Genomic DNA, 19,360 nt, shown 5'->3' on the forward strand with positions numbered 1-19,360 from the left:
CACCTGGCTGAAGGCCGGACCCTTCTAGTTCTGTTCATAGTACTTGTTGCTTGCTCCTTGTAAATAAGTAATGGACATCCCTTAAAGAGAATCAGAGATAAAATCAGGCCTCCTATTCTGTGTGAGGACTTGCCCACTGAAACTGGAGTGGCATTTATGCTTTCCTGTGGTGGTTGCTCTTCCTTTCAACTCATGTGCCCATGCTGTTAGGGCAGAGGTGCGTTTTCCATCTCCCTGCCTCATGTCGTCTCTTTGGTCATGCAGGTAACACCACAGGTTACTTCGTGGTTTGTACCCTCTCTCTTGATCAGGGGGCGTTTGTTCCCAATAGCAGAGACTGCAGTCCATACTGGTGGGGCATGAGACATTTCCTCTCTAACTTACTTGAGTCTTCCCAATCTGTCCGCAGTCTTGGACAGTCTTTCCACAGACAAGGTGCAGGCCGGTAGGGAGGAAAAGAGATTATATTCATATTGCTAGAGCTGGGTAGTCACCTGACGCACTGCTCTCCTTCTTTCACTAACATCAATGCCAACGAGTTGGCACACGAAAATGGCACACTCCACAGGAACTTCTGCCACGTGGATTGTGTATGCTGGAACTCACCTGGATCTACAGGGGACTGCTTGTTATTTGGGCGCACTACTGGATTACCCTTGAGAGAGTACTCACAGTTGACAGTCACCTCCAGAGCTGTCCTCTTTCCAATCCCCTTGTCAATGTCCATATCCTGAGACAAGGATCCCAATTGCCTGGCTTCACTACCACCTAGTTTCATATCATTGGCTGTGACATCCCAGCATCGGAGCAGCCAGGTCACCAGGGGCTCTCTCTCAACCGGCAGCTGAAATATTCTCGCATACCTTGCAGCTCAAGGGCATAGGGATCAGGTGATTGGCTCTGCCTCCTTCTCCTGTTCTTAGGGCCCTTTTTCTTCTTCAGGCTTCACTTAGCAAACTGATCTGGTCTTGGATTTCTCCTTCTATATAGGGGCAACTGCTACCAGCATAGGTTGTTTCTTTGGTTCAGCTGAAGTTTGAGTGGTCATGGTCGCTGTTGATTTGCTTTCCTCCTCCTCTCACTGAGGGTGCTGTCCACTGACAAGCACAGAATCTGATAAATAGTAGTCAGAGCCCAGTATACTGTAGTAAGTTGCTTCTCTATGGAACTGCCATAGTATTCTCCTTGCAAATATTCTGTCACTTTATCAGGGTCCTGATAAAGGTCCTGATGGGGTGAACTTCCAAGTGATTGGAGTGGAGAACTTCCTGCCAAACTGGCCAATTTTCTCCCACATTCCATGTCATTCATGACTATCCGCCTTCAGGGCAGACCTCTGAATAAGCTTCTTAGAAATCTTTCCTGTCTCTATGCATGGTGTGGACCACACTGAGGAGGACCTGGAAGGCTTAGCAATAAGTACATGCTTTCCTTAACATCCAAAGGGAATTAAAAAATCTCAAAAGCCATTGTAATGGGCATGAAGGAAGAAAACGGGGTGAAAAGCTGGGGAAAATTATCCTCCTCTGTTCCCCCACCAACTGGGTACAATTTTTATTGGACTCCCAAAGAGAGTGCCCAAGGTAAGAGTAGGAGAGCAACAGTGAATAGACATCCCAAATGACCCTCTCTGACCTTGATGTTATCATGTCATAAGCTGATATCACACAGTACAGTAATAAAAGAAGATGATGGAGAAGGAGAAGGAAAAGAAGATGATGAAGGAGGAGGAGGAGGCAGCGGCATAAGGAACAAGCAACACCGTGGAGATAAAGGCTAATTAAACTTGCCTCTGAATGTTTAGAGCAAGAAAATATTCAGAAGTAGTGAAAACAATTTCTAGTAATTTGAAAAGCTTCTGCCATGTAAATAGGCCCTGCATTTCATCAAGTTCATCAAGAAGAGAAAAAGCTTAGGGGACTAGAGCATTTGAAACCCCCAGCTTTTCATGACACTACAATGTTATAGTTCAGCCCACTTCAACCTGTCACCAATGAGTCTTTTCAGAATGGAAACTTAAGGAAAAAGCAGTTTCAGAGTACTTCAATGCAAGCCCATCACAAACAGCTCTGTGCATATGAGTAATTTACTGAGGTTTTCTAAGAGATATGCAGCACAGGAATTACTTTGTAAACAAATGAAGAAAACAGCGAGGGATTGAGCAGGGGTATGTTTTAATAGGCTGTGCTTGAACAGCCTGTTTTTGATAACTGTCAACTTCCTTTCTAAGCATAATTACATATAAATATATTTCCTATGCATAAAGACAAAGTACTGGTATTAAGAAAAAAAACCCAACTCAGTCACTATTATAAATTACAATAGAATTCCAGGGATGCCACACGTAACATGAACTAAATTATGTGGTTGGTGGAGATCGAATATTATAGGAATTAACTTTAGGTGTTATAACAATTGTCAAACATCTATGGGGAGAGAAGGAATGGAATTTTACGTAGCCATTGCTACTTGTAGGAAAATAACTGAGTCGGTATTCATTTTTTGCAGAACTCTTACTTAGTTAATTTTCAAATATTTTCAAAGCGCTCTCTTACACTGGATTACACTTTTAAACAGGGAAATGTGGTATTTAAAGGACCACAATGTAATAACAGCTGTAGAAAATATATATTTTAACAGCAATCATCACAAATGCAATTTATTGCATTCCAGAGTAACATCTTCTGTAGTGCAGAAGAAATAATGTTGTAGAGCTGTTCATATATAAATTGTCTCCAATAATCTGAAAGGTGAAAAATACTTTCCAAATTGGCACTAGGGTGGGATGTTGTTCTAGGAACAAATGAATAAAAGGACATATAAAGGAAGTGTCAGAAGTTAAAAGCATAGGCAAGGAAAACATCAATCTTTTGCCTTTAAAACACAACCTGCTACAGCTGAATAGTGAGAATAAAGCCACTTCCCAAAGGAGAAATCTTTGGATATTAACACTGGAGAAAGAGAGAAAGAGTGAATGTGAAAAACAAGTTACACAAATCTCCAATGTGAGATATCAGGAAAAATGCCAAAGACTCGGGTGTCATCACAAGCAGGATCCTGTTTCTGAGCATCACAGTGTTGTAATGTAGTTACAGCACAGGACTCGAAGGTCTCTTGAGTCAAGGTCCCTAAAGACCTCATGCAAGATCATGGGAAGTTACTTTTAGAATAACTTGAAAATATCTCATCTATCTCTCATAAATAAAATCAAAGATGACAGCATTAAAACAAACACACGGAACACTTCACATGTCAGGCACACGAATCTTAAACTTAACAGCATGGGTAACAGTAGTGCTACCTTGCCACTCTCAGTATCTGTTAGCTGTTAGCAGTTAATTTGTCACATATGTTAATTTGTGAAGTTCTGATATAAGCCCAGGAAAGGAATATACCTCTACAACATAATTAGCATTTTACAGTTTTGTTTTTCTGAATGGGCAAATTAATCCGAATGTAAAAACAATTATGCTTTTTTTCTCCATTTTCTACCAAAGGCAAAACAAACAACGAACAGATGGTCTGACTGGGTCAGTGAAATATGACACAGAATGAGAAAAATCTGCAAATAATATATTTAGCCAAGTGTATAGTTTAGTGTATCAAAAATAAAAAGAATCCTTTACTGATATCTTAGTATGCTTTAATCCAAGGGAAAATTTTAATTCAACCTCTTTTCTGGAGGAAAAAAAGACATTGGTGAGAATAAATAAAACAGTTCAATAACCATCAAACAGTAAAACTTTCAGCTGAGCTTTTTTTCTCATGCACCCTTTTACATTAATTGTACAGCAACCTTCGTAAGGTGGGTAATCCGATTCTTGTACTCATTCACTAAAGCAAATTACAAGTAAAACCAGTACAGACTAGTTATTGTGCACTAGACCTTCACCTGTTTCACAGCAACATCAAGTCCAGAATTACCCTGGAACAGTATAACACTACCTAATGATATACCTAATGAAAAGTACTATTTTGTCTGCTTTTGAAACTGAAGAATATGAAGCTGCTTAGACTTCAAGGTTCCTCTGCCACATAAGCAAAATGTTCTTTTTATAACCAAAATCAAGCTGATTGAGAGGCTGTAGAAGGGATGGAAAGTCACAGAACAAGGACAGTTTCATCACATTGTTCATGACATACAGAAAAAAAGGACAAACAAAAGCCCAGTTTCAAATCTTGGCTAAGAAAAAGGTAAGGGGAACTACTACATTATGCAGATTAATGAGGGAAGGAAGACAAAACCAGGAATGTACTTTTAAAGAAGAAAAAATACTAGAATTACTTTTTGAAAATGGTTAACTTAGCTAATTTTTACACTTGGAATTACTGGTTCAATACAAAAATTAAATTGTCTGTTCCCAGTCTCCAACAGTCTCTGTGACTAGAACACAATCCTAGAACTTAGATTTTGCAGCATCTTAATAACCTTATTGGCTTAACTTTGAGTAACAGTAAAGTAACACTGTATTCTTGCTCAAATAAAGGAATCCTTGAAACTTCAAAGGCAATTGCTAAAAACATCAAATAGAACAAACCACTTTCTCAGTACCATTTCCTTCTTTTCTGGGGCACTATCCCTCTTTCATATATTAACACTGCCAGAAAATAACAGCAAAGTAACCTTTGGGTTACTTTGGGTTAACATTGGGTCATTCGATGCTTCAAGTATCTCTGGCTGAAATCCCCTTTGTTTCCACAGAGTAGAAACACCTTGTTTCCTTGGGGAGAAGAAGGAATAAATGTGGGTGTATGGTTGCTCCTCCCTGGTTTTCTTGTAAGGTGGGACACACACTCTGTTTTAAGTGGAAAGATGTACAAGTAAGTGTATTTAAATGAGCAAAAGTCTTTGCAGACAGCTTCTTATACTATTTTAACCATGTTTTATATTGCCTTAATTTACTCTTGTTCATCTCAAAAATAAAGCATTTCTACCTGATATAAGTACATTTAAAAAGAGATTTGAAAAATGACTCCCTACACTAACTCTTCGCATGCAAATAAATGGATAATGAGCATAGTTTAAGGTTTTGCTAATTTTTTAAAGTCTAAAATTAATCCTAATTTGGGAATAAGGCTTCAGATTGCAAAGCAAGTTGGTGTCACTTCTAATATTACTTCACACAAATCAGTAACTCTTGGTATGCTTTCTGAATGGTTCCTATTAATTTAAACTTTTGATTCATTTATTCAGTTTCACTAATGAACAGTTATCAGTGTTTCTGAATATGCAGCTATCCAAAGTTAATGATCTATTATAATTTCCTATAGTTTTTAAAAGGTTTAGAGTAAGAACTGGAATAGTGACATAGTTATTACTTTTGCCTACACCATGTATTTGCTATTTCTAAGAAAGTCTGCCAATATATATCCAAGATACTACTATTCTTAGAAAACACAGGCTTGGACACAATGAATAAAGCTTGTTAGAAAGCTGCTGCTAGAAATTCAAAATGTACCACCTATAGTGAACATTCTTAGACCTGAGTAAGTTTACTATGTACTGGCTTCACCATGTTACCTAGAGAGTAAGCATAAAGAAGAGCTTTGGATGGATAAAGGTAAAGTAGTTAATCTGTTTTTTGGAAAAGTGAACTAAACTGTGCAAATTTGCATTTACATCTGCTTGCATTTCATCAACTTTTGCTATAACATCTTTCTCATGGCTAGGTTTCGCGAACGAAGATTTAGGAAGGCTCTACCCACATTTGTTGCAGGTACGTTGGTGGCTAAAAAGGCCAATACGAGATAGACATGTCCGATTACAAAAGGCACAGCAGAAAGACTCCTTAGGTGGTATATTCTGCAAGGCACGATTCTTTCTGCGATGTCTTTTCTCCTCCAGAGTGATCCTGTGTGTGTTCTCAAAGGAAACAGCAGCGTTATAGATGGTGTGTCTCCAGGCCTCCCGACTGGAGGCCAGAGTAGACCAGTTTTGGTGATCAATACGGCCAAGGCTGAGATGTCGTTTTAGGGAGTCCTTGTATCTTCTCTCTTTGGGGCTCCTCTCTTGTGGCAGCTGGTGGCAAGTTCACCATAAAGCATGATCTTAAGGAGACATGCCCTGCCCAACGCAGCTGTGTTCTCAGTAACATGGCCTCAATGCTTGTGACTGCTGCTTGTTCTAGAACAGATGTATTGGTCACATAATCTGACCTGGGGATATTTAGGATTGAACGGAGGCAGCGCTGATGGAAGCGTTCTAGGAGTCGCAGGTGGTGGCGGTAAATGACCCATGATTCAGAAACGTATAAGAGAGAAGACAGCACAATGGCTCTGTAAACACTGATCTTTGTACTTTTCTTCAGGTGTTTATTTCACCAAACTCTTTTATGAAGCTTTCTGAAAGCACTATATGCCTTTGCCAGCCTGTTGTCTATCTCCCCTTCAATCTTACCATCCGAGGAGATGAGGCTACCTAGGTAATTAAACTACTGGACTGATTTGAGTTCTGATTGGCCAGTGGTGATATGGGGATGATGGGGGACTTCCTGAGGTGCAGGTTGATGGAGAACTTCTGTCTTCTTTAAGTTGACTTTCAGCCCAAAGAGTTCAGCAGCATCTGCAAAGCAGGATGTTAAACACTGCAGAGTTGCTTCTGTGTGGGCAACAAGGGCGGCATCATCAGCATAAAGCAGCTCCCGGATGAGATGGTTTAAGGTCTTGGTGTGGGCCTTCAGTCGCCTTAGGTTGAAAAGGCTTCCATCAGTACGGTATCGAATGTAGATACCATCCTGATCATCGAGGTCTGCTGTGGCCCTTTGGAGCATCATGCTGAAAAAGACTGTGAATAGGGTAGGAGCAAGAACGTAGCCTTGTTTCACACCATTCTTTATTAGAAAGGGTTCAGAAAGTGTGTTACCATATCTGACTTGGTCGTGTTGATCCTCATGGAGTGAGATGATCATTTTAAGGAACTTGGGGGGACAACCTAAACATTCCAAAATCTGACACAGACCTTTTCTGCTCACAGTATCGAAAGCCTTGGTGAGGTCGACAAAGGTACATAAAGACCTTTGTTCTGTTCCCTACACTTCTCTTGCAGTTGTCTGAGAACAAACACCATGTCTGTGGTACTCCTGTTGGCTCTGAAACCACACTGGCTTTCAGGTAGAATTTCTTCTGCTATAGTGGGTATTAGTCTGTTCAAGAGTATTCTTGCCAGAATTTTGCCAGCAATGGAGAGGAGAGTAATACCACGGTAATTTGAACAGTCTGATTTAATTCCTTTCTTCTTATACAAAGTGATGATGACTGCATCACGAAGGTCTGATGGTAGTTGGCCTAGTTCCCAACAGCGCAACACAAACTCATGAAATTTGGTATGGAGTGTAAGGCCTCCATGTTTCCAGACTTCAGGTGGAATTCCATCAACCCCAGCTGCCTTGCCGATTTTCACCTGCTGTATGGCCTTGAGGGTTTCTCCTAAAGTGGGAGCAGTATTTAAATCTACTTTACTGGTTGTTGCGTGATGGACTGAATTGCTGAGTCTTGGACTACACGGTTGGTACTGAAAAGAGTCTGAAAATGTTCAGACCATCGATTCAGAATGGAGGTTTTATCTATTAGAAGCGTTTGACCATCAGCACTGAGTAGAGGGTTTTGTACCTGGTATGTAGGCCTGTATGCTGTTTTCAGGGCCTTATAGAATCCTTTGTGATCACCCGTATCTGTGCATAGTTGAGTTTTTACAGCTAGATCAATCCACTACTTGTTCTGGATGTCACGGAGTTTCTGTTGGAGCTTGCTGCATGCAAGACAAAAGGCTGTTTTTCTTGCATGACAGGATGGCAGTGCAAGGTGTGCTTGGTGGGCGGTTCTCTTCTTCCTCAACAAGTCCTGGATTTCTTGATTGTTTTCATCGAACCAGTCTTTGTTCTTCTTGAGGGAGAACCCTAAGGATTCTTCCGAGGATTGCAGGATGCTGCTTTTAATATGGTGCCAAATTGATTCAGGAGGGGAATCTGCAGAAACTGAGGAATGGTTTTCAAGCCTAGTTTGAAGGTTAGCCTGGAATCTCTCTCTTACTGTGGCTGATTGGAGATTGTTAACAGTCTTAAAAAATAATACTTTTTGGATGTAAGAAAATGCTTGTATTCTCATTCTACTGAAGAGGTACCAAGACCTTGAATTGCAAATCGGAGACTAGAAGGAACATCTCTACTAGAATAGTCACAGCTTAACAATGATAACTTCAGAACAAATATTTAAATTGTACACACTTTTCCTGGTTTTGTAAGCAAATCATCATATCACATCTGTAAATCAAGCCAGGAATAAGACTTCGGACTGCAATTTTTTAGCAACTCTGCACAAACTAACTAATTTCATTTAAAGCACTAAGAGGCAGGAATATTTTACTAAGGCAGGAATGTTTTGTTCCACATTAATGCTTTCCCATGGTAGAGGTCCACCCTGTGAATCAGAAGACTTGACACTGCATCCTAATTGAGCATGAAGAAGTGTTTTCGTGATAGCTTCCTGTATATTTGAAATGTGCTGTATATCTAACATCTGCAGACACCAAAAATTCTTCTGACAAATGTATCTCCTGTCGCTACATGCAATACCAGAAATTATATGAGTTAGAGGAGGTGAAGAGTAAAGATGTTTTTCTACTTTTCTTCTTTTTTTTTTTCTATCTGCATTGCCCTGTCTGTTACGTGATGCTTTTCACAGACAAATAGACCAGCACAGCAACTGTGGGATCAGCAGCTCTGCAACAGCTCCACATGTGGATATTTCTCTGGACCAGAAGTCTCTTCTACCAGAACGTCTCCTACATATGCAAAAACTTATCTCGCCACAGAACTGTTCAATCAAGCTTGCAGGAACAGAGCTTCAGATATCTGTTACAATAAAACAGCCTTCCAAAGCTATTAGCTAACAAACTCTTGGAAACTATTACATTATTAAAAGGCTGGGGTATGGACCTCAGCAGGCAGCTAACTCCCTCCCAGTCTCTTGCTCCCTCTTCCCATTGGGATGGATGGAAGAATTGGAAGAGCAAATCTGAGAAAAACTTGTCATTTGAGATAAAAACAATTCAATAAATAAAGGGGGGGGGGGAAGAAATAAAACATAATTAAGTGAGGCATAGGCAATTACTCAGAATGTTCCACCTGCAGACCTAATGTCCAGTCACTCTCCAATAAGCAGTTCCTTTGGCAAGAATACTCCCCAGCTTTAGTACTTAGCATGACATTATATCCCATGGGATATCACTTTATTCAGTTAGAATCAATTATCCCAGCTGTGTCACTTTAAAGCCTCTTGTTCCCCACCAGCCTTCTTGCTTGAGGGGGTAGTGTGAGAAACTGAGGTGGCCTTGGTGCTGTGCAAGCACAGTTCAGCATTATCAACACTGGTTTGGTCACAAATATAAAACACAGAACCGTAACTTACACTAATGCCTACATTCTTTCACTGAATCACAGAATCACTGAAGTTCAAAAAGACCTCCAACATCATTGAGGTCAACCTTTGATCTTGGGAACAAGATCATGGCACTAAGCTCCACATCCAGTCATTTCTTGAACACCTTCAGGGATCCACCATCTCACTAAGCAGTCCATTCCAATGTTTAACAATCCATTCCATGAAGAAATTCTTCCTGATATCCAACCTGAACTTCCTCTGGCACAGCTTGAGGCTATGTCCTCTTGTCCTGTCACTAGTTGCCTGATAGAAGAGGTCAACCCCCACCTTGCTACAACCTCCTTTCAGACAATAGTGAAGAGAGATAAGGTCTCCCCTGAGCCTCCTTTTATCCAGACTAAACACCCCCAGCTCCCTCAGTCATTCCTTGTATGACTTACTCTCTAGGCCCATCACTAGCTTTGTTGTCCATTTCTGGACATGCTCCAGCATCTCAACATTTTTCTTGAACTGAAGGGCCCAGAATGGGATATAGAAGTCGAGGTGTGACCTTACTAATGCCAAGTACAGGAGGACAATCATTTCCCTAGTCCTGCTGGCCACACAGTCTTGATACAAGCCAGGATGCCACTGGACTTCTTGGCTACCTGGCTGCTGGCTCATGTTTTGCTGGCTGTTGACCAGCACATCCAGGTTGTTCTCCCTCGGCTGCTTTCCAGTCACTCTTCCTCCAGCCTGTAGCGGTGCCTGGGGTTGTTGTGACCCACGGGCAGGACCTGGCACTTGGCTTTGTTGAACCTCATACCACTGGTTTTGTCCCATCGATCCAGCCTGTCTTGATCCCTCTGCAGAGCCTTCCTACTGTCCAGTGGACCAGTGGACTTGCACCCAACTTGGTGTCATTCACAAATCTACTGGGTGTACACTTGATCCCCTCACACAAATCATCAATAAAGATATTAAACAGGACTGAGCCCAACGCTAAGCCCTGGGGACACCATTAGCGACTGACAGCCAACTGGATGCAGCACCATTCACCACCACCGTTTGGGCCAGGCCATCCATCCAGTTTTTCAACCCAGCGAGGAGTGCACCTGTCCAAGCCATGGGTTGTCAGCTTTTACAAGAGAACGCTATGGCAGATAGAATCAAAGGCTTTGCTGAAGTTCAGGTAAACTACATCTACTGCCTTTCCCTGATCAAGTCGGTAGGTCTCCTGGTCATAAAAGGAGAACAGGTTGGTCAGGCAGGACCCCCCTTTCCTAAACCCATGCTGGCTGGGCCTGATCCCTTGGCAGTCCTGCATGTGCCATATGATTGCACTCAAGATGATCAGTTCCATAACCTAGCCTGGCACTGAGGTCAGGCTAACAGGTCTGCAGATCCTCAGAACATCCTTCTGGTCCTTCTTGTGGATGGGTATCACACTGGCCAGCCTCCAGCCATGTGGGACCTCCCCAGTTAGACAGGACTGATGATAGATGACGGACAGTGGCTTAGTGAGCTCTTCCACCAGCTTCTTCAGTACCTTTCAATAAATTCCACCCAGTTCCATAGACTTGTGAGTGTCTTAGTGGCACAGCCAGTCACAAAATACTTTCTCCTGAATTACAGGAGGTCTATTCTTCTCCCTGTCCCTGTCTACCACCTCAGAGGACCAGTTGCCTTGACATCTTACTGTTAAAGACTGAGGCAAAGAAGGCACTAAGTACTACATAATTTTCTTCAACCCTGGTGATAAAGTTCCCCCGTAGGTCCAATAAAGAATGGAGATTTTCCCTGGCTCTTCTTCTGTTGTATTTATAAAAACACATTTTATTATCTTTTACAGCAGCAGCCCGATGGAGCTCTAGTTGACCTTTTGCCTTTCTAATTTTCTCTCTACACGATCTAACGGTGTCCTTGTACTCTTCCTGAGTTGCCTGCCCCTTCTTCCAAAGGCATAAACCCTCTTTTTATCTCTGACTTTCTATTCAGCCAGGTCAGTCTTCTTCCCTGACAGCTCATCTTTCTGCACATAGGGACAGCCTGCTCCTGTGCCTTTAAGACTTCCATCTTGAAGTATGTCCAGCCTTCCTGGACTTCTTCATTCTTAAGGACTGGTCACCTTAAATTCATGGCCATGAGCCTGCTCTGTTACAGATACCTTCTGTACTTTGGTATTTTATCTTGCATTCCACATCTTGTGTTTCATAAGCTTTTGTAATGACAGTATATTATGAGTCATTATTTATCCTGATTTATGTTTTTCGTCCACACCAATATATATCAGCTGGAGATACCTCAGGGGCTTGAGAAATATCCTTTTATTTAAAAATCTCCACACTTCTGCACAATGAAAAGGTAAATAAAACAGAAAACAAGACCTTCCCAAAAATATTTTGCATCAGAAAAACAATCCAAAATTTGCAGTTTGCTAAGAATCCTAATTGAAGTCCATTAAATTTGTAGTGACACTGAGACACACTAGACACCTGATATTCAGTCACTGGTACCTGGAAATAAGCATACTACACTCAGTGTAAGCATTTGATCTATTAACTGAAATACATACACATGTAAGTTAATTCTCTAGCCTCAATTACCTTCCCATTAAGGAATATTTCTGCGCTATCAGAGGTGCTTTTCTGACAGTCAACTGACAGGCCACACTCTGCCAGTTGACAACATCACTGAATGCTTTGTTTTTTAAGCATCCAGAGATTGGAGAAAGTCAAGATGAACAGTCAGGGTACAGAAAAAAAGCAGACACGATAGAGATTCCTTCTGAAAAAAGGTTGTTGCCTAAGCACTGACACCTTAAGCCAACTTATTTCCAGCCTCCTTATACATCTTCATCACTGCCTCTCCCAGGTCCTCCTTGCAAGTGTGAGCCTTGGGACCTGCAGCTCAGTCCTGTTTGAAAGTCTTGTGCAGGCACAAGCAAAAAAAATAGAGATTAGTATGAAAAATTGCTCGAGTCTTTTGTTTTGACTAGCCATTGGACTGCAGAATTGATTTTTAGAAAGCGCAAGATGGTGCAGCAGTGCTTCTCCATACAGTTTATCTCCCCTTCAGTTTTTTCTGCAGCAATAGCAATAGGTGCATAACAGCAGCCAAAATGCATAAACCACAGAGAGAGGTAGTCCCAGTTGTCAGCACTCCTTTCCACACTGCTGCTGTGGGAACCTTTTGAGATGTTCTTTCAAGCCAGTATTGAGAGGTTTCAGGCTGCCTGTGTTTGAGTGTGCTCAGTTCTTCAGGTGTCACACACTCAATAGCGTCACGGCAGTAAATGAAGCTTTTTAATCTTCTTTTATTGACCATCCAGGAGGAAATAGAAGCTGATCTTCCTGTCAAATATTTTGTATCTTCTTTTTTGTGAGATAAGATGTAAAGTTGTCCCCATATCGCAAAGTTTAGACAGAAAAACTTGTGTTTCTAATGATTTTTTAACAACAAGAATTGTTGAATCTAACACTCATTAAAAGACAATTTAGAAGGTTTTTGAATAAGTTGTTTATGTAGTGGGATGTATCACTGAAAAATGTTGAAGAGGCATCCAAAGAGTGACTCAGTATCTCCAAAACAGAAAAACCAGCTTACTTACTTTTTCTTACGTAAGTTTAACAAGAAGTGCACTAAAGTCAACGGGTATTTTTTAAGAGAGCTTTTTCAAAAGTTCTTCTTTTTATAAAAGCACCTGTCACCATATCAAGACCTAAGCTTTGTAATATAATCCCTGAGAAATTTCTCATGAAACAGAAAAACTCACTTGTGTTTAGCTGAAACAGAAAAATGTTTAATACTATGAATATTACTGCTTTATTCCTGAAGCTATACAATGGGCACTGTACCATTTCAGTGATCCCATCTGCACTCTTGCCTATGGACCTGTGACTGACAATCCTTAGTTTTTTAAATACAGATGTTAGCAGATAACAGTGGAATAACAGAAAAAAAAATAAAGCAGCTGTACTCTGCAGTAAACCAAAACAAGATGCTTTGCATAGCAGGAATGACTTAATCCACAGCTGACTGCTGTCTTTAGCCTCTGAGCAATAGGGAACTCTAGGCCTGTACCATTTACAAGCTTCATGATTTGCTGCCAATTTGTAGAAACCAAAGTAAACTTCTGGCAGGACTCCTGCATACCATAGTAGTTAAAGAAACTATCATCCCACCCTGATTTTACAAGCCTTGAAAGATTAGTCTAATGCTTATTTCTACCCTCCTACACTACTTAGCTAATAGAAAGTTTAATGTAAAACCTTCAAAATATAATTTTGGAAAGTGCCACTCTGGTGTTTACACTGAAGCAATCTACAGTTAATTTTTTCTCATTTCTTTTCCTCACCCATTAGCCTCAGCTGATTAAAAGCGAAAAGCTAGCACACAGACCCAGTACCCTGATATTTCACAGCTGCATGAAAAGCTGTCCAGAGACACTTGCTTATTTTTACAGCCATTCTTTTTACTCTTTATCATCCCATCCCTTAAGGTTGGATTATAAAATGAGGCAGAATAAACTAGATAATTTCATAAAATAACGGCGCATTTGTACATCCCACCTTTACTGGAAGACAAAAATCACCATTATGCAACGTTGTCCAATTGCTATAGCAGGAAGCAGGAATCAACCAAACCAATTTACATATTATGACATCTTTGCAAAACATGGCTTTCAGAATGTTCCCTGGTTGTGTTTAGCTCCAGGCACAACTTAAGTATCTAATGCCAAATAACCACATATGCTGGACAATCTGAACCTTGCCCCAATTTCTGAAGATATTTTAGACACAAAAAATATACACAGGCTGTTAGTAGTGCTTTTCAGCACCTATGTGGTATTTTTAATTCCTGTTGAGTTCAGGGGCAACTGGGGAAAAAGGGTGACATCTGCGAAAGTTGAAGATGGTTATGTGCTGTTTACCAGGCTCAGCGTATCTGCTTATTGGAAACATTGAGCCTCTAAGCAGAGGTTATAGGCTGCCAAGTAATCTTACTCTGAAAACATGTTCCATGTATCCTCTGTGTCCAAAAGCTGATTCTACACTGACACTGTACCTCCTGATAACACTGACAAAGCTCAGTACAGCACAGCTTCTGTCCTCACACCACCATATTTCACTGCAGGACCTTGAGAGCTGGGCAGTAAAAGTATTCAAGAGGGATGCAGGGTATGAAAACTAAAATCCCCCAGCTCTAGGAGAGAAATTAATCAGTCCAAATTCACTTAAATTTGGATGTCTCCAAGTGTGCCCTCTCATGTCCCAACTCCAAGAAGAGTAACATCTTCACACAGATGAAGCCAGGATGTGTCCCTGAAGTGTGTGTAGAAATAGGTGGGTGGTGGACAGCAAGAGAGAGGGATGTGCTGTGATGCAAACCAGCAGCTCAGCTGAGCAGTACTCGCAGAGAGCCAGGCTGATTGTCCCATCTTTTCTCAAAACTCCTTGGAAGTTACTGAAGGCAAATGCCTGTCCATCACATTCAGTTTGGTGGACATCAGTCACAGGCACTCAGGGCATTGTCAGACAGTTCCCTGCAACTGGCACTTCCAGCAAGAGATTCAGGCGATTTTCCCCACTTGTGTCAGTCTCACTCTCCTCTGACCTCAGGCTAAGCTGAATGCAGCTGAGCTGCCTGGCCTGACTTAAAATGCAATTTGCTGTTACTGCTGTTGGCAGCATAGCTTTCATCATGATTCACTCTGGAGAACTGCACAAAGGCTGGGGAAAGGAGAAAAGTGCAAATATCAGATGAGTGGAGGTTACTACTCCTTTGTGGTAATCATGCAGCCACAGTTCTGCCCTTCCAACACTGTTTACAGGGCTCTAATACAGACATGTAGTTCAAAGCTAGGGCTGATGCTAAAGGGGTCAATCATACAAGCTAGTTGTTGCAGCATGCTGAGTGGAAATGCCTGCATCTCTGGGCCGTAAACAACTTTTGTTCCTCTATTCATACTTTGTTTTCAAATAACTAGCATGTTTATCATCACCCTGTTGGTAGTCCTCAGACCTCTCATAAGCCATGCCAAAGATATCTTTTATTAGCCACAAAATATTGCTTTCCATAATTAAAAAACAACCCAAACTTCAAGAAAACAAAATGCACAGTCATTATATTAAAAACTAGTAGGATTCTCCTTCCCCCAAATGATGCAATTTCACAGAAAGGTATTTCTTTCTGCCAAGCACCTAGTTAAGAAAATGTAACCAACAAATACTGCCTTCAAACACCTACGGAGGCAGAAAAGCGGCCCAATTCCTGAGGTGAGGTGTCCTCCCAGAATTTCCCCCAGCCTTCAACACAGCACATCCAAAGAGCAGTGTTGGAATAAGAAACATTGGGAAGCAGAGCTCTGAAGGGGATATATGTCATTCATGGAGATATCTCCAACTAGTTATGTGACACAGATATTGGCACTTCTGGGTTTATAAGGTTTCTATCAAACTCCACATGAAAAATCTCCTTCACTTTAAAAGACACCATTAGATGGGAAAAAACCCCCAACCTCAATTAACTTGTCTACTTCTTCAATACACAGAGTCTACAAAGTTCAAGAAGGTCAGAAACTAAGACAGTTGTCACACATAACCCCCCAATAACTCAATGAAATGATATCAGAGAAAAGTAAGAGTCATCCCATATATTCTGCCTCCCAAGGGGATTGAATATGGTTCATTTCGCATGCCCAGAACTCTCAGACTAATTTTTATGTGTTTTCAGGTGGCTTCAAATGCTTTCAAAGAGTCATACAATGTGCATGGAAAAGACAAAAATAAGTATTTCAGAAAAAATTTAAAGCAAATCATTCTGCTTTATGAGGCATCAAGTTTTATAGACTTTCATAGAAGAACTGGTAATTTCTACCTGATAACTTGGATCGAAAATGTCAAGAGTGTCATAGTGCCTTACTTGTTCTCGTTGCTGGCATCATATCGAGGCATAGGGTCAAAATCATTTCCATTAACATCAAAACTGGCTTGTGAATCCTGTAGCCAATAAGAGAAAGAAAATCAGTTTCTCATTAAGTAGCCATTGACTTATGTGGCCTATACATTCTTCAGCAGGTTCCTACAACAGAGTAATCAAGCTAACTAACATTTATCTCGCTTTATGATGACTGTGTGTTTTAGTAAAGGATTATATATTTAATAATTACGGGATTTATATATTTTATCTTAATTCTGGAAAACAGAGAAGGATAACAAATGCTCTGAAAAACTATAGTTCCAACATCAGAGAGGAAATACAAAATGGTTTTTCATTTAACCAGAAGACTACATTTCTTCTAAGAACCTTTTGGAAGTTAAGAGAGTTCATTCTCAAAACTGGGATTTTGCTAAATGTTTTAAGATTCAAGAAATTATCTGCACAGCAGTGACTGAAATTTCAGCCACTGTTTCAAGGAATAAAAATAATATAATTTTGTTAAGGATATTGTTATAAAATCGCACCTTGAAATGCAACACAAACTGTCTCCCCATTTCCCCTGAAGCATAACTGTTTCAAATATTTGCAAGATATCTCTGTCTTTTTATTCCATATTTACCAGTATTCTTACAGCTGAAAATACAGACAAAATAGTTCCTGGTTTGTATGCATCCCACTAATAGATGTGGTAGCATGTGGTATGCAAGCAGACATTTTAAAACTCTTCTGTGTTCAAAACCAGTTACCATATCCACATCAAATACTCCTGTTTGCAGCCACACCACCTATAATCTGACATCCAGAAGGTATCTGTGATCAAACAAGCAATGCATATTGCTTTGGGGGAATTCCTTGTTGGTGTGAGGAAACGGAGAGAGGAGGTGGTAAGGAAATAAATAGTTGCTTTAAATTCAGTGGAAAGACATTACTGGGACGAGGTGATATATGATACAATCTAGGCCATTCACTGAGGAGGTAAAATTTTATCTGCTTTGTTTAAATAATATCACATATTAAAATGAAAAATGTGTCATGCATTAGGATCAAACATACACTGACAAATTGGTCAATTGCCTGCCATCCTCCAAGTTGAGTTCCATGTGTAGCATGGGAAAGGATACAGATGTAAATTGGGCCAATTTAAAATAAGTGGCTTTAACCTGTGGACATTGTAGGTTTTAATGGGTTGTTAAAGACGTTCTTTTTACCTTCACCTCTCTAATGCTCTATCAAGATGATAAGCTTACTGACGAAATGCATGTGTTCACGGCTCTTTAACAAGACTTATATCTGTAATGGGAGTGAAGGTATATGCATGCCTTGCACTGGTCACCTTCATCAGTCCAGCTCAATCCAAATATATTTGCTTGATTTCTTACCTTGTGTGTATGTACATCGTGCACACTTTATTTCAGACAAACCATAAAGCCCTCATGGTCACATGCTTTCAGATAATGCCTACTCCCAAAGGATAAGACAAATCACACCAGCACAGTGTGGCCCTGATGCTCTGAACAGCTTCAAACTCTGACACTAACACAAGAAGTCACCCGCTAGAGAAGCAGCTTCTCCTTATGCTACCCAGCCTCCAAGTTACATTAAACCAATCATCCAAATGTGGTGAACCACAAGCAAAAGAAAACCTCCTGAGGCAACATGAGACATAGGACACAGAAAACAAAGGGCACAGCTCTATCACAAATTGTGAAGGACTTGGTAGTGTTAAGATATATGCATTAGAAAGACTACAAGATATTCTACACTTGTTTTTAACTGAGTGAATCATAACTGGTCATGTACTTTTCCTTTTTGTTTCTAGAAGTAAGATAAATAGCTTTAAAAATGAATACACAGAATGATTACTGTAAAATTACTGTCTTTGAGAGAAGCTACTGTCTCACTGACTAAATGTATTGGCCAAAAATGAACTTCAGATGTACGCATTAACTGAAAAGCAGTGTATTCCAGTTCTGTGTTCTGAGAGTGTGAGCATATTAAGTAAAAAAAAATTGTAGAAGAGAGAAAAAATATTCAAAAATTGGTTCCAGTCCTTCAGAAATTCAGGACAAAAGGCATCCAGATATTAAATATGTTCAGACTGAATACAGTCTTAACTAAAACAATACAGATGACCAAAAATTGTTTTCCTTCCTCCCATTGGTGTTAACATTTGAGGAAACACTTGATTGATTCTTCCTCCTTCTCTCCTGCCTCTCTCCATCTTTGCAGAAGCTAATTTTTTCTGAGTAACACAGCAGAAAATCAGGACTCTTGTGGACACTCACATAATTCTGCATCAAGTCTGGATGGTTTCTTTCGATGCCGTCATCTAGGATGGTGACCACAACATTCTTTCCAGTGTAACCTCTCTTCCAAGCACCTACTATATTCATATCTGATTGGCAATGGTGGGTGTTATCACTGCAGTGCTGGGGAGAGAAGAGGAGATAAAGATGTCAGATATTGCAGATAACTGAGCATTGAGGGGTTGAGACATTATTCTACTTACATTAACATTACCATTTATATTGGCACATGAACATACTGTTTGGAAAAGCATCTATACAACATCAATACCTTTATAGACAGAAAACAACTTGAAAGAAATGCAAATTATATGAAAACTGCTCATCTTGCTTACTTCTCTTTCAAATTACTCTTCATGCTAAGCAATAAAAAAGGGAAGCTGTACTGAATTGCTAGAAGCCATGTGTAAAACAAAGCATCTATTCCTGGCTGTTAAGCATGATCATTTTGAAATATTTTATTTTTTTTTCAGAAAAACAAACCATATGTGGATAAAAGTAGACAAATGCCTGTACAAACATGTCATGAAAAAAAACCCTTGCTTTTTGGAGCTTACGTGCTGTACAATTTAGACAGACAGTTTGGAAACTAATCCAGATTAGTTTCCATGTAAAAAGAAGGCTTTTGGCAGGTTTTGTGCAGTATCAGTAGGAGATAAGCAGCAGTTAAGAACCTGTAACAAAAACAACACTCTGAAAAACTTGCAACTTAGGGGGTCGGATGAATTGTGGATAGTGTAGATTGAAAGCAGCCT

General features: G+C 40.3%; 1 protein-coding gene across 6 annotated transcripts in view; it reads right to left on the reverse strand.

Moving 5' to 3' along the window:
- PCSK5 (proprotein convertase subtilisin/kexin type 5) overlaps nt 1-19,360 on the reverse strand; it is a 249,914-nt gene that overhangs the window by 159,430 nt on the left and 71,124 nt on the right. For all 6 annotated transcript variants that reach the window (XM_018085966.2, XM_018085965.2, XM_018085967.2 and 3 more), the window contains exons 4-5: nt 18,585-18,728; nt 16,282-16,358 (exon numbers count right to left, since the gene is read on the reverse strand). In XM_018085966.2, the coding sequence (XP_017941455.2) occupies nt 16,282-16,358; nt 18,585-18,728 (221 nt within the window). The remainder of the gene's footprint in view (nt 1-16,281; nt 16,359-18,584; nt 18,729-19,360) is intronic.

The sequence above is a fragment of the Manacus vitellinus genome, unplaced genomic scaffold (assembly GCF_001715985.3).
Source record: "Manacus vitellinus isolate BGI_N305 unplaced genomic scaffold, ASM171598v3 scaffold_9_pilon, whole genome shotgun sequence".
NCBI lineage: Eukaryota > Metazoa > Chordata > Aves > Passeriformes > Pipridae > Manacus > Manacus vitellinus.